Raw genomic sequence first — 13,752 nt, 5'->3', positions numbered from 1 at the left:
GTGTAAATGTCTTGCTCTACCCCACATAGCCGGTCTGTTACATACTGAGGAACAGAGCACACACTCTATTTCCCCTTTCTAAATACTCTGTATTTAATGGTGATGAAGCTAATACAACAAAATCAGGTGAAAAAACTTTGTTGAAAACAATTTTCAGGTGTTTCCTTCAAACATGCATTCTGCCTGTGCTATAATTTCGACAACACGCAAATCTACAGCATCTGTACACATAAATCTAAATGGGTTGATTGCATGAGAATATCGATGCTAAAATTTCATGTGACTTCTATTTTCATTTGGTTTTGAAAACAAAACAATACATGAGTCAAGAATGACACACTAATAATAAATCCCTGCATATTAGAATGATTAACACCAAAGATGATGACAAAAAATATTTCATTACATAATTAATATGTTCACTACATAAAGACACAAGAAATACTTTGAACTATTAAACATATACTATACAAAATGCCAGCATTTGTTTTTATAGTTTTTGTAATCTCACCTGCTAAGACCCTTATCTTCATAAAACCACTGAGTTCCTGAGTAAATATTGTGCCACAGATTTAAATCTTCAGGGGGATTTGATGCAAGTGGTTGCTGGATTTTACGTCTCAGGAGCTCATATCTAACACAAAAGACAAGCAGAACACCAGGATTATCTCAACTAATGTTATTACACACAAAAAAAAAAAAGGAACCCAACCAGGTTTTTTTTTAAAGCCACACATTATTTTGTTTTTACAGCTGTAAACTTCCTGAGATAAACATTCCTTTTAATGTTTTGTGCTTTAAAACATTCAATAACTTAAAAAAATAAAAACTAATTTGAAAATAGAAAATTAAGCATTTCCTCTTGAAAAAAGCCAACTAGTTTATTCAATGATTTATGGATTTTAAACTTTGTGGAAATGTTTTCAAGAGCAAGTCCAAATAGCCCATAACAGTGTCTTATGCAGGCTTGTGTGATAAGCACAGGTTGCTCCAGAACATTAAATGATTATGCCTCTTTCTTGCAAATGTACTGAAACAAAGAGCACTGCCATTATTATTTTACTATTAGTAATAGCTTAAGTGTGCCTTTGTACATAATGTGTTGGCAAATAACCACAGTGTAAATTACAGGAGAAAACAGGCACAGAATAGAATGAATTAACTGTTCCAGCCATCTGTACACCTTAGCAAGGCACCTTTGTGTTTGGGTAGAAATTCATGATGTGAGCTTGAAAGACCAAATTATTTCATCCTGGTTTTAATTGGTATCTGAAGCAGTATTCCTGTCTCTGTTCCAAACAGCAGGTCAGCCAAAGCCCATCTTTCATCAGGTCAACCATGAGACTGCCTGATTTGGAAAACATGCTTTCCACCCAGGCTGCATCACACACCCTCCATCATCTTTTATACAAAACCTTTATGGAATTTAACAAAAATAAGATCACTTAGTGTCACAAACTAAAGGGGATAATATTATAGTTTGCATTTCCTAATCATTCTAGGGATTACAAAGGAAACTACACTCTAAAGGAAACAAAATTAGATATATTTGTTCAAAATCTTTAGGATTATTACTCTTTACTACATTCCACAGGACTGTTTAATTTATTCTTTCAATAATTGTTTCAGTTTGATACCCCAGCAAATTAGGATCATATGCATATATATTCCCTTAAATACATAACTTGATTCTCTTACGTGCTGAGCTGCTCTATTTCATCTTGTCCCTGCCTCCCATTCTGGAAAGGCACTTACTGCTAAATTCTAGACAGAAGTACGTTGGCCCTTAGGCAGATTTTAAATACTCTCATTTTAAATGCACATTTGTGAAAATGTTTCCATGTTTAATTGTTCTGCAGAATACCTTGGTGTGGGTCACCTCTCTCTTGTAATTATCATGCTGACCAATGGTTTTGTGTGTAATTTGACATTTCTTTAAGTTAAGATCATCTCCAGTCTGATAAGGACATGTTAGACAATACCATCCCAGATTTAACAAGTACTGCATACTGTGATTGAATGTTGCTTCAAAACCAGAAATCAACTGAGATGCTCTTATGAGGGATCTGACACTTCCTGTGCTCCACAGCAGCTAGGGAGTACATGTATAACTTCCAACAACTTTTACCCTTTAGTTTAGGGAATAATTCTCAACAGGTAAAAGCAAGCATTGTGCCACTTAATGATGCCAAACAATTACTGCAGGAGTTTGGATTATAACTTCAGAAATTAAATAGCAAAAACTAATTAAACTCCAACTCTGTCAAAAAAAATCAGATGACTTTATAACAAGAACAGCTCTCACATGAGTGGTTCATCAGTGTCAACACAAAGACAGATCATTACAGCTTTATAGGAAACCATCCTGGCATATTCTGCCCAATATATTTCATAGACGAGTCTTGAAAAACATCAAATCTTTTTGAACACTGAGTGGTGATCATGTGTAAATCACCCCCACTGGCAGCTGCTGCTGCTACTCTGCTTGCTGCAGACTTCTTGTTCCATCATGCTGTACAGAGCAGCTGCTTCAGTGGTTGTTCTTGTTGAGGGCAGCATGGCACACCATGAAAGAAATGAAATCTGCAGATGTAGGTCGTGCTGAATTACTTCAATAATCTATGGTAAAATGGTCATGTTGTTAACCCCAGAATAACAGACACTGCTTTTCTGAAACTTCAAATTTTACTGTAGAGCAATCATCATTTCATTTAGTTGTAGTGTGCCCTAATTAAGCCTGAAGAAAAAGTCAAGCTACTGTGCTGTAATAACATACACAACTGAAACGGCATTACATGATAATTATTGAACCCATCAGTGCACCTAGAAGAGAGCTACTAACCAGAACATATGGACTACAGAGCTGTAATTCCATGCACAAGGTTTCACGATACGTTAAAGCACTATAATGAAAGATTTGACATTTTTTATTGAGTATATATAAAAATATATTTGTCTTTATAAACCTTTATGCACTCAAATCCATATTTCTTTAATGTATATCTACGCATGCACGCTCAGTATTCAACACTCAAGTCGAGATTCCCATCCCATCATTCTAGACAAATCTCAGTGGAGATTCCTTTCTTTTGCTCTTGTGGTGAAACCCAGTCTGCTGTACCCAGCACTTCCTTGCATTTCCTATTTTGGCTATGCCCTCACACTTCTAGCCCTTCAGCTTCCATTTTTCTCATGCACTGTCTTATTTAAAATTTATTAATCACTGAATTTTTGAAGATTATTTCATGTCATCATCCTTCCAAATTGTCACTTTCTCTTCATGTGAACCCAGAGTATTGAGAATATTGGATGTGTTAATTACTCATGTTTACAAAGATCTCTTCTTTTTCTTGTCATTTTATTGGTGGAACTTGTTGCCTGAACTCACCACCATAAAGTGGCCAAATGCTACAGCCCAAACCACTTATGACTTGGCAAATATCCTGTGCTTGCTCCTTCTGGTATTTCAGACAGCACTGTTCTGAGACCCAGAGCCTTCCAGCACAGACAACACACTTGGTCTGAATAATCCTGACTCTTCTCTGAGCCCTAAAGTGGAATTTCAAAAAATCCAAAATTAAGAGATGACATGATGAAGTCTGCATCACTCAGAATTTTCTGAGTCAGATTTAGGTAAGGAGAAGCAAACTGCTCTCTCAGTCTCAGCTTACCTCAGATGGGGACCATTGGGCCTTAGCGGTGGCTGCCATGAGATGGCAATAAAGGATTCGCTGATTGGAGTCACAGACAAGGGACTGACACTCTGAGGAATTGTCGCGGGTGTGGTGACTCTTGTGGGCAGACTCTCGGTGCAGCCTCCCAGGAAGCCATCCCCTGCAGTGCAAGCTATCACCGTGACCGAGTAGTTGGTGTAGGGGACCAGGTTGGTCACCAAATGGCTCAGCCTTGACGAAGGGTTCCCAGTGATGACGATGCGTGGGTCTGGCATGCGGATCTCGTAGTTCAGGATCTCTCCATTCGGAATCAGAGGAGGCTTCCAGGAGACCTGGAGGAGGAGGGGAGAGAAAAAAAATTAAAATAACAGATTTCTTAGAGTCACATTGCAGAAATACAGACACAGCATGCTACAGATGGACACAAGCGGGATCTGAAGATGTTCTTTTCAATCAAAACAGACTTTTATTTTTAAAGGGAAATCAGTTAGAAATCTAATCTTTAATTTCAGTGAGGTACACAGCAGCAGTTGTAACCATCGAAAAATCTATTATTTTGCTTTACCAATAAAATGTGAACACTCCACATCACTCAAAATTCCATGAGATGTTCAGATGCATTAGCAGAAGTAGAATACTTATCATAAGTATCACTGTCACTTATTTTCTTAGGGTGCATTACCTGGCATGCTTGACCACCAGTGGCAGAGTAAAAACAAATTTTACTTTGTGTTTCCACAATTTTCAAGAAGATGCAATTGCATTAACTCCTATAAGAAAACAAATGTTTCTGCACCCTTCATATAATGAAATGGGCAGGTTTTCCCTTTTTTTTTAATTAACAAATTACACTGTAATTTGTAAGTATCAGACAAAGAACAGGGACAATTTTCCATTTTAAGAGGTATAAAATTATACTAATAAAATTTGATTGCAAAAAGATTGGAAGTTACATACAGAATTCATGTTTTTTATTGATTTATATACACACATGCATGTACATATATATATATATATATATATATATATATATATATATATATATACACACACACACACACATATACTGCTACTCTTACTGTGGTTTTGTTCCTACTGAACTGAGGTTAGGGGAGATTTTTTAAGTTTTTCAGACTTTTTTGAGGCAGGGGGTAGATAACACATATATATATTTATTCTTACCAGCTCCACTGAAGAATCACACACAAACAATTGCACAATAAAGTGCATAAATGTTCTAAATTATTTTTTAAGGCTTTTTGCCATGGTACCAGAATAGAGGGGACTTCAGACTGGCACAACAAGGACGTGTAACCTAACATGTATTAGGAATCTCAAAGTTTCATAAAGGTAGTGTAAAAGCATCTATCAATACTCATTTCCCTAGAAATCCCAGTGCAGGAAGCACACGACGAGCTTTGCTTTGCTCTGGGACTGTTTTCCTTGCCATTTACCCACTCATCTATAACAACTGCTGTCTTTTTTCCTCCCAGGCATGAGATAATTAAGGAATGAATACAACATAGAAAAGAAACACAGAAATGGGAAAAATCTAGATATGCCTAAAACCTAGGTATACGTCTAAAACCTAGGTAAAATAAAAAAAATACTGAAGTGTTAAATAGTAATACCACAATACTTTAGTTTCAGTTAATTTGAACTTTTTCCTTAATTCTCTTAGTCTTCAAAACAACCATCTTTAAAAACGTATATGCATAATTACACAGGGCCATGGAAACAGAGAAGCTTGATTTATAAAATGATTTTTTTAAAAATGGGATTACAAAATGTTATATTTTAGGTACAGAAGGACCTCTTAGGCCATCAGACTTGTAAGAAAGCTGGCAGCAAAGTGCTGGAGAAAGCTGAAGGATTTTGATAACAGATTCTGGAATACTATTAAACAGAGAATTAGAAACAGGGTGATCTTGAGTAAAGACAGTAAAACCAAGATTATTGGTGGCCACATAGGAAAGGCTTAGCTCTGGCTAATTATCAAATGCTGTATTCAGATTTCTGTTGCTTCTGGCCCCAAATCATGTTCGAACAAATAAAGAAAATACCACTGATAAAGCAGTGCAAAATTTCACACAAAGGTAGGAATTGACTCTGCACCATTCTCACAGACATTGAGCAGAACTCTCTTTTTGAAGTATTTCATGTGATCTAGTGATAAGCTTAGAAAAAAGAAGAACGGACAATTAGCACAGACAACAGAAAAAGTTTTCAAGTAGAAGTATGTGCTGGTTTTGGCTGGAAGAGTTAACTTCATAGTAGAATGGGTTTAGTATGGGGCTGTTTCAGATTTGTGCTGAAAACGGTGTTGATACCACAGGAATACTTTTGTTTTTGCTGAGCAGCATTTACAAAGAGTCAAGGCCTTTTCAGCCTCTCACCCCACAATAGCTGGGATGAGAGGCCTCTCTTCCCACAATAGTTGGGAAATGGAGCCATGGGCAAGGGACACAATTCAAAACAAGGGAAGTAAATGCAAAGAAAAATAAGTGATACACAGTCAGAAACTTTCATGTCTAAACTTAAAAAATTACTCTAACACAACTTTTGCAAGATTCACCATACCATGTAACCCCTTTCACATAAAGGAACAGATTAATGACAGGAGAACAGAGGCTGCTCCATAACCTCAGCTCCTGATTTTCACCCACTGTGTGCACTAGCTGGTAACACATTCAAAAAATCCCAGGTGCTACTTCACAGTATTTGTTGTGCTCTAACAGGTACAGCAGCTCATACTGTAACAGATATGTTTTGTGGTACTTACAGTGGGAAATTTCTTAAAATTTTAATTTTTTTTTTCCCCAGAGAGAAATAAAAACCATTCTGAACAAAAAGTATATTCAGCCAGCAGCAAATACAATGCAATTTATTTTTCTCTGGGTATGGATATCTCACACAAAGATATGAAGATCTGTTGTTGCTCTGGTTAATACTTTTTTTAACTAAGTAGTGGGATGACCAAGGATACTACCTAACCCTGCTGTGTCACTTGAGCTGCTTAGAATTACCTGTGTCACCTGGGAATGGCAGGACATGCAATCTTTCACAAACATCTCTTGTCAAGAGGCAAGGGACTGCCTGACCCATAAATGAAGATGACGGAGCCAGCCTGGTTAACACACACGCGGCACTACTGGACCTCTTCTCCTCTTGGACGTGCCAAGGTTTGAGGTAAGAGCTTGGCAATGCATGAAAGCTGGAAAGCTCACTAGACAGGCTGTGTTGGAAGCAGTAACAGTTTGTTCATTGATTTGAAGCTCAGCACTGAGACCATGAAAGAGGATGCCCATGAGGAAGAGAGAATAAGGTAACTACTGGGAGAGATTAACTGATTCAATGTAATGACTCTGGAAGCTTTCATTTAAAGATCAAAGGACCTTATTTTCTCCACCACAAAATTTAAAGAGACAGAAATTAGCCATTTTCCCCCCATTAAACAGTTATAACCTTGGAATTTTTTTCCTTTTTTGACAGCAGTTGGAACCCTGCAACTTAATTCTGAGCTATCTGAGGAGAGGCATTGGCACATGTAAGCTATTTTACTGTTCAGGCCTGGCTTCAACAGTTTGCTTTTAAATCAGTGTGTTTGGCTTCATTTTATTCTCATTTCTCCTAGATACTGCCTGTAACCTCTACAAACAGAATGCAATAAATACACTACTGAGAGCTTTTCACTGTTGGTCTCAAAGCACATTGTAAGTCTCAAACTGCAAATAATATTATTCCACTTTTAGAGATAGAAAGACTTAATCCTAGACTAAATCACGTATAAGAAAGAAGCAAAACTCCAAACAAAGACCTGTTACCCTAATTCTGCATTCCAGCCACTGGACTAGTCCTCTGACAATCTCCCAGCTCCCCCAGAATAGTTGGGAGAAGAATTTCTTCCAAAATGCTTATCTGTCTTAACAGAAATTACTGTGGCTTCAATCAAGAGCCAGGATCATACTGGGAAAGCAAATTCTGAGAAAGGTCACTGATAGCTCTGCTCATAAACTTTGCACATGAGTTACACCCAGCTGCAGCAAGTTCTACCACAGAAGAACAGTGTGATCAAGTTTGCAGTAACAGATTGCCACTACCAAAACTCCTATGATTTTGCTTGAGTAGTGGGAAAAACAAAAGAACATTTATGATCCTAAACACCAACACTAGAGAGTTTCAACTTTATCAAAGGCAGAGAGATGATGCTGATGAAACCCCACTGTATAATCCATACCAAATGAGCAAGCTGTGCAAGAAATCACAGACCTAACATGTGGAAAACCTCTAGTGTGCAAGTTAAGGTTGTTCCTATGGGTGTTGGAATATCCTAAGTCACTCAAGCAGCACTTATGTGTCAAATGAACCAAGGTCTCCCTGACCTTAGCAGCATTACAAGGCAATCTTCACACAGGGATTGATTGCTCCTAAACAACATCCCTGATGCACCAGGCATACCTGCACACAAATGGAAGGGTGGTGAACAAAGTACAAGCCCTTTTTTTCCCCTTTCCCAGCATGAAGCTGTTACCTGGGTGTGCTACATCTTCCTTCAGCAGACACAGCTTAGGAATTAGGGCTGTTTCTACTCTCAAAATTATGTTCTGGGGTAACTGCAGACTGAAGTGTTTGGAGAATGAAACAGTACAAGGGAGTTTTAACTGGGAACAGAGGAAGGGTCTTCACAGCCTCATTCTCTGCCACACAGTGACCTGCAGAGGAGGAACACTGAAGGATCACCTCACTGTTAGCACCGACTTCAGTGACCTTGGAGTGATTAGCATTGCATCCAACATTCTGTAATCAGAATCAACTCCCAGGACAATAAACATTAATGTGTGAGACAAAAAACACTAGCTCCAGAACATGTGCCTGTAACTAATTCTGTGGGAAATGGAAAATGGATAAAGAAAATACCTTCTTTGTCATGCATGATACTCAAACTGTAACTACAGGGTATGTTGCTTTAAATGTGTCAGTGATATCTGTTTCTTGCACCTGAAATCTTTCTCCTGTGCATTTTAATCCCAGCCTATTTACAGAACAGGCATTTAGCAGTCCACTATCCAGCTTCTGGGCTAATGAAGAACAGAAGACAACCACAAAAATAGAGACGTCTTTGTTTGTGTTTGCTCACTTGCATATCCAATTTAGTAGTGAAATTTGAGAAATAGCTACCAGAAGTTTATCACTGTTGCAATAAATGATAATCTACTGTACTGAAAGAGTACAGATGGCAACTCTTAAAGATATTCTGACAGCAAACTAATGACATTGTTCAATCTGGAAGGTGGAATAGCAGCTTTCTCTGCTTCAGGTTCTTCTATACAAAGAACAGAATGGCAGGTGAACAGCAAAGTAAGACATTCATCTCTCTGGGTAAGAACAAACATGAATGACAACTGAATTAAAAAGCCTAAAACCCTTCCTAAGTCAGAGAACTCATGAGGAAATACTTCAGAAAAATAATAAATCCATGGAAAATCAATGACATTATTGAATCAATATGCAAAACAAACAAAAAAAAGAAATTAGGTGCCACAGAATCACCATAGCCCTTCATTCCTCACAGGCAACACATATAACATATATTAGGAGAAAAGTAATAATAATTTTTTCTTTTTCTCATTTTCTATCTAATCAAATTGCAAGTAGTTTCTTTAAATGATGTTATCATGAAGGAATAGCACAACACAAGAACTTTATGTCAATGAGGTATTTATTCCATCCAACCAGGAGGAGACCATTCTCTTAGAAACTCTTTACAAACACTAAAAAGAAAAAACAAACTTTCCCCTGAAGAGAAACATAAGGATTATGCACAACTCATGCCAACTTCTACCTTGAGAAAAAAGTTACATGAAGGATGATAGGAAATGGCTGCAGTTTTTATCTGTCAGTGGTCCAGCTGGTGGCAGTTGTCAGTGAGGGGAAGCAATACAGGCAATATGAGGCAGCAAGTCTCTGGTGAAGCCAATAATTAAGATTGCAGCTGCCTTTTCCAGGCCAGAATCCTCAAGGAAGAACCCCAGCAGGAATTCCCAGCAAAAGGGAATTTCTCCTACCAAAAGTTATAAGGCCAAAGTTGGAATGTTTGCATAATACAGTTAATTTAGTTCAGTGTACCCATCCACATAATGCCTTTCATACACAAAGAACCCCATCAAATAATTATTCACTGTGTAAACCAGCCTCTTTCTCAAGCCACTCAACCTAGCTACATTCCCGAATGTCATATCAGTGTGAAGTGTGAGATTGAAGCAGAACAGCAATTGCAACCCTCACAAGAAAAGGAAACAATTTCTTTTCTACTTCTCTACATTAGGGTATAGCAAATCTTGTGTAACAGGAATAATGTTCATGGCATTGGCATACACTAAATAAACGGCTTTTGCAGTTGCTGAATACCTCCACTTCACTTTGGCATTTAATCAGCCACAAAAGCAGTTTATTGCGCATTATACTCCGCTACCATGAACATTATCAATTCAGCAAATATTAAAAAATATCATGCAGGTGTCACAGAAATGGGTACTTTAAAAATTATCGACAGCCTTACGCTTTCTGTTGCTCAAAGGAAAGCAAGTTAAATGTTATGGAGAGATATTGGAGATATTGGTCCATTCTGATTAAAATGAAATGTTAAAGGAGGGTGCACATATCAGAACTGTTTATCCTGAGAGTGACCTGCCGTGCTGATACTCTCCTCCTTGTAGGGTGAAAGCTTTTGTCTATGAAAATAAGCTGTATACTCAAGTGAGTACTATCCTGGAGCACTTGTAATTCTTCACATCCTCAAATAATTTTTATTGATTCAATGACTAAAATAAAGGAATGGAAATATGTTTCTCTTTTTTTGTAAATTCTCTCTGTTTTCAGTAGAAATAAATATTTGCACTCATGGTTTAGGGATTGGTTGCACTGACAGCTGAAAGCCTCTATTGATTTGCTACTGTGTCTTGGTAAAGGAACCTCTTGCTAATCTTTCCCACAGCACCCTTCCAATACCTCCTGCTCTAACCTGGGAGGACAGCTCCCTCTAGGGTGAGAGGTAATAAAAATCTCCTTCCCAAAGAGATGCTTCATTTTCCACCCTGTGCTTAAGAGCTGCCCATTGCAGACACTGCGGTAAGAGCACTGTACCAAGGACTTCACAAATTTCATTTGAACACTACATAGGTGATATATGCACTACAGGTGTGCTGGGCTTGAGCTACTCAGGAGGGAAAGTGAGCCTTTCTAGGACTCTTACAGGCACCAGTGTAAAGCAATTCCATATGAAATCCATCCTATTTCCATACAGGAAAACATTTCAACCACTAAGAGGCAGTCTTTGCAGAATACTGCACAGTTTTTCTGTTCATACAACTAGCAATTTCTGGGATGAAGGGACACAGCAGGTTTACAGATCTCCACCCTAGTTCTAGAGAATTTGGGCAAAATCCCTGAACATTTTGTGAACAGGTGCTCCCTTGTTCTTGTCCTCTCCCAGTACACAGCATTCACACAAGACTACCTCAGGGACACAGTGAAGCCCTGAGTGCCCTCCGAGCCTTCCTACTCTGACACGAATTTGCCATAAAAATGCAGAGAAGGAAACAACACCACCTCTAGCAAACTAATCCATTTGACAGATCTGTAAGAAGACCGACAAGCAAGATGAAATCCCAGTCGCTTCCTCTGGTGCTCCCATCTGCAAACAAGCAGAAGGCGAGAAAACTGCTGGGTGCAGCAAGTCTTGTCTATTATCTCATCGGTGATGAAGTGCAATGAGCTCTTCTGCAACTACAGCTTTGTTTCAATTTTTTAAAGAGAGAAGAAATAATTTATTGTTAGAATAGTAAATGCTGAAAAATTAAAATTTGTCTTGCTGACCTGGACGAGTGAGTGAAGTTTTAAGATTTTTAAGAACTCTTAGAATCTTAGAAATCAGAACTGAAGTAATATCTCAGCCATGGGATACTCTCTGCACAGGAATTGTACCAAGTGCTCCTGACTTTCTATCACTTATGATGAATATGAAACGGAACAACTTTAAGTAAATTAAAATACTCGATAAATACAATAATTTATGTTGATATCAGCAAAGAACCAATGTTCTGTAACAGTAACAGAGAGAATTTAGCAAAAGAGATACTCAGGAGTGAATATATTTGGAAAGACATATATGTAAGTCACTTTTCTCAATGCAATGCTGCCACCTTAAACTATTTTGAACATTTTAACTTAAATATTTAAAATTAATGAAAATTGACAGTAACACCAATTAGTGGAAATAAAAACGTCCAGGCTTCAGCATCTTTGACAAAAATTGGTCTTAACAGATCTGAAAAATATTTATCTCCAGGTGGAAAACACAAGTCCGAGTCTACACGAGCAGCAGTGACACTAAATTTGACCACCATTCATAGAGGAGTTCATACAGTTTGGACATTAAAGGGCTTCAAAGAATTTTGAACATTGCAGGCTGAGAAAAAAGAAGGAAAATAAGCATCTGAACTCTTCAGTGAGAAAGGGAAAACAAATCTAAAAAACAATGCTGTATTGAAATTTAATCATTATAGACGGAAAACTGCATCGCCTTAATTGAGATTTCAGAAGAAATAAATGACCCAACTAACTTTCAGTATTTGTAGCTTACTTAATCTCAGAGTTAAGAAAAATACAATAAAATTACAACTGAACACATGCGTCTGATCTTGGGAAAAGACATCCAGTAAAGAATGACACAATCTCTGGTAACCCACAGGCTTTTAAAACTAGGATTGAGTGTTGAATGCACACGGAGGAAAAAAAAAAACCAGGGGTAAGACATTAAATTATTATGTTCTCACCATGTTAACTGGAGCTTCAAAGGTTGCAGTGAGTCTTTGTGCTCAGAGTTGAAGCCAACGTGAAAAAGCTCACGCAGTGAAACGTGGACATGTGGGGAAGCACGCAATTGAACTAGAGCTACTATTTACTCAGCATTGCAGCTTCTGGCAAATCCATGAAAAATGCTTTACTATAAATTGTGGGGAATATTAAGATATATCTACAGAAGTAGAGAGGGCAGAGTCTTGGAAGTAGATTGCCCAAATCTTCAATAGCAGTCTGGCAATTCATCATAATTACTAGTGGTCGATCGTTATTAATTCTTACAGTAACCATTGTACTCATATTGAACTGATTTGCAATTAACATGGAGGTAACATGCAATTCCTTAGAAATTAAAACATAATTTCACAAGCTCAGGATTTTTTTGTCTAATAGTGAATAGCATTTTTTATAGTTTAAAATTATGTGTGAAGAAAGAAAAAATATCAGCATTCATTTACTGCTGAAATTCACACCCTCAAATTATTCAGATTACATTGGTAACACCACTCTGTTTACCTTTTGAAAATACAATGTATACCAAAAATAATAAATCTAACAGATGAACTTCAATCTTATGCAAATGTCCTTTGTTTTGTGCTCTGGTGAGCAAGCTACTGTACCAATACTTTTGGCATTAGTACAAGACTGAATCCATGGAAGCATGTGTGTATTTACACAAAAGAGGCTTCTAAGCTACAAAAATCCCTCTTGTTTGGTTACACTAATTTCCCTTGAATGAAGTTTGTATGCAAGCCAAAACAATGGTAGTTATCCTGTCCTCTAGAGTTCATTCCCAACAGAACGATGTGAATAATTGAAAACTTCCTATGTAGTCCTGTAAGACTCGTCTTTCGTAAATCAGGAGAACAAAAATGCTATTTTTTTCTTCATTAGCCATTAAAAAAATATGATAATTATACAGACTTAAGACTTAATTACAGAAAAAAAATCTTTTTTACTTCTTAGTATTTTAATAAAGTCTTGAAATTTTGGAGAAGGTAGTAGGTAATTTTCTGATCTGATTAGGGACTTAAAAGTAATCTTTTAAGTTTAATATTGAAAATACATCAGGTGTGTAAGGAAGAAAATGAACTGGAATATAATGCCAGAGGCTGGTGTAAAAAAAAAATAAAATGGAAAGGAGTCTAATGCTTTTAAGCCAAAGCACAGACACTAATTATTCAACTACCCTGCAGCAATGAAGTCTGTTGGCTCAGCC

General features: G+C 37.4%; 1 protein-coding gene across 1 annotated transcript in view; it reads right to left on the bottom strand.

Moving 5' to 3' along the window:
- Positions 1 to 13,752, bottom strand: part of USH2A (usherin) — a 375,341-nt gene that overhangs the window by 117,634 nt on the left and 243,955 nt on the right. Inside the window, exons 42-43 of the mRNA XM_066546427.1 lie at positions 3,672 to 4,006; positions 512 to 634 (exon numbers count right to left, since the gene is read on the bottom strand). Coding sequence (XP_066402524.1) covers positions 512 to 634; positions 3,672 to 4,006 — 458 coding nt within the window. The remainder of the gene's footprint in view (positions 1 to 511; positions 635 to 3,671; positions 4,007 to 13,752) is intronic.

This window comes from Molothrus aeneus, chromosome 3 (assembly GCF_037042795.1).
Source record: "Molothrus aeneus isolate 106 chromosome 3, BPBGC_Maene_1.0, whole genome shotgun sequence".
Classification (NCBI taxonomy): Eukaryota; Metazoa; Chordata; class Aves; order Passeriformes; family Icteridae; genus Molothrus; species Molothrus aeneus.
The sequence above is the reverse complement of the archived record's forward strand: the minus strand, read 5'-3'. Positions and strand labels throughout refer to the sequence as shown.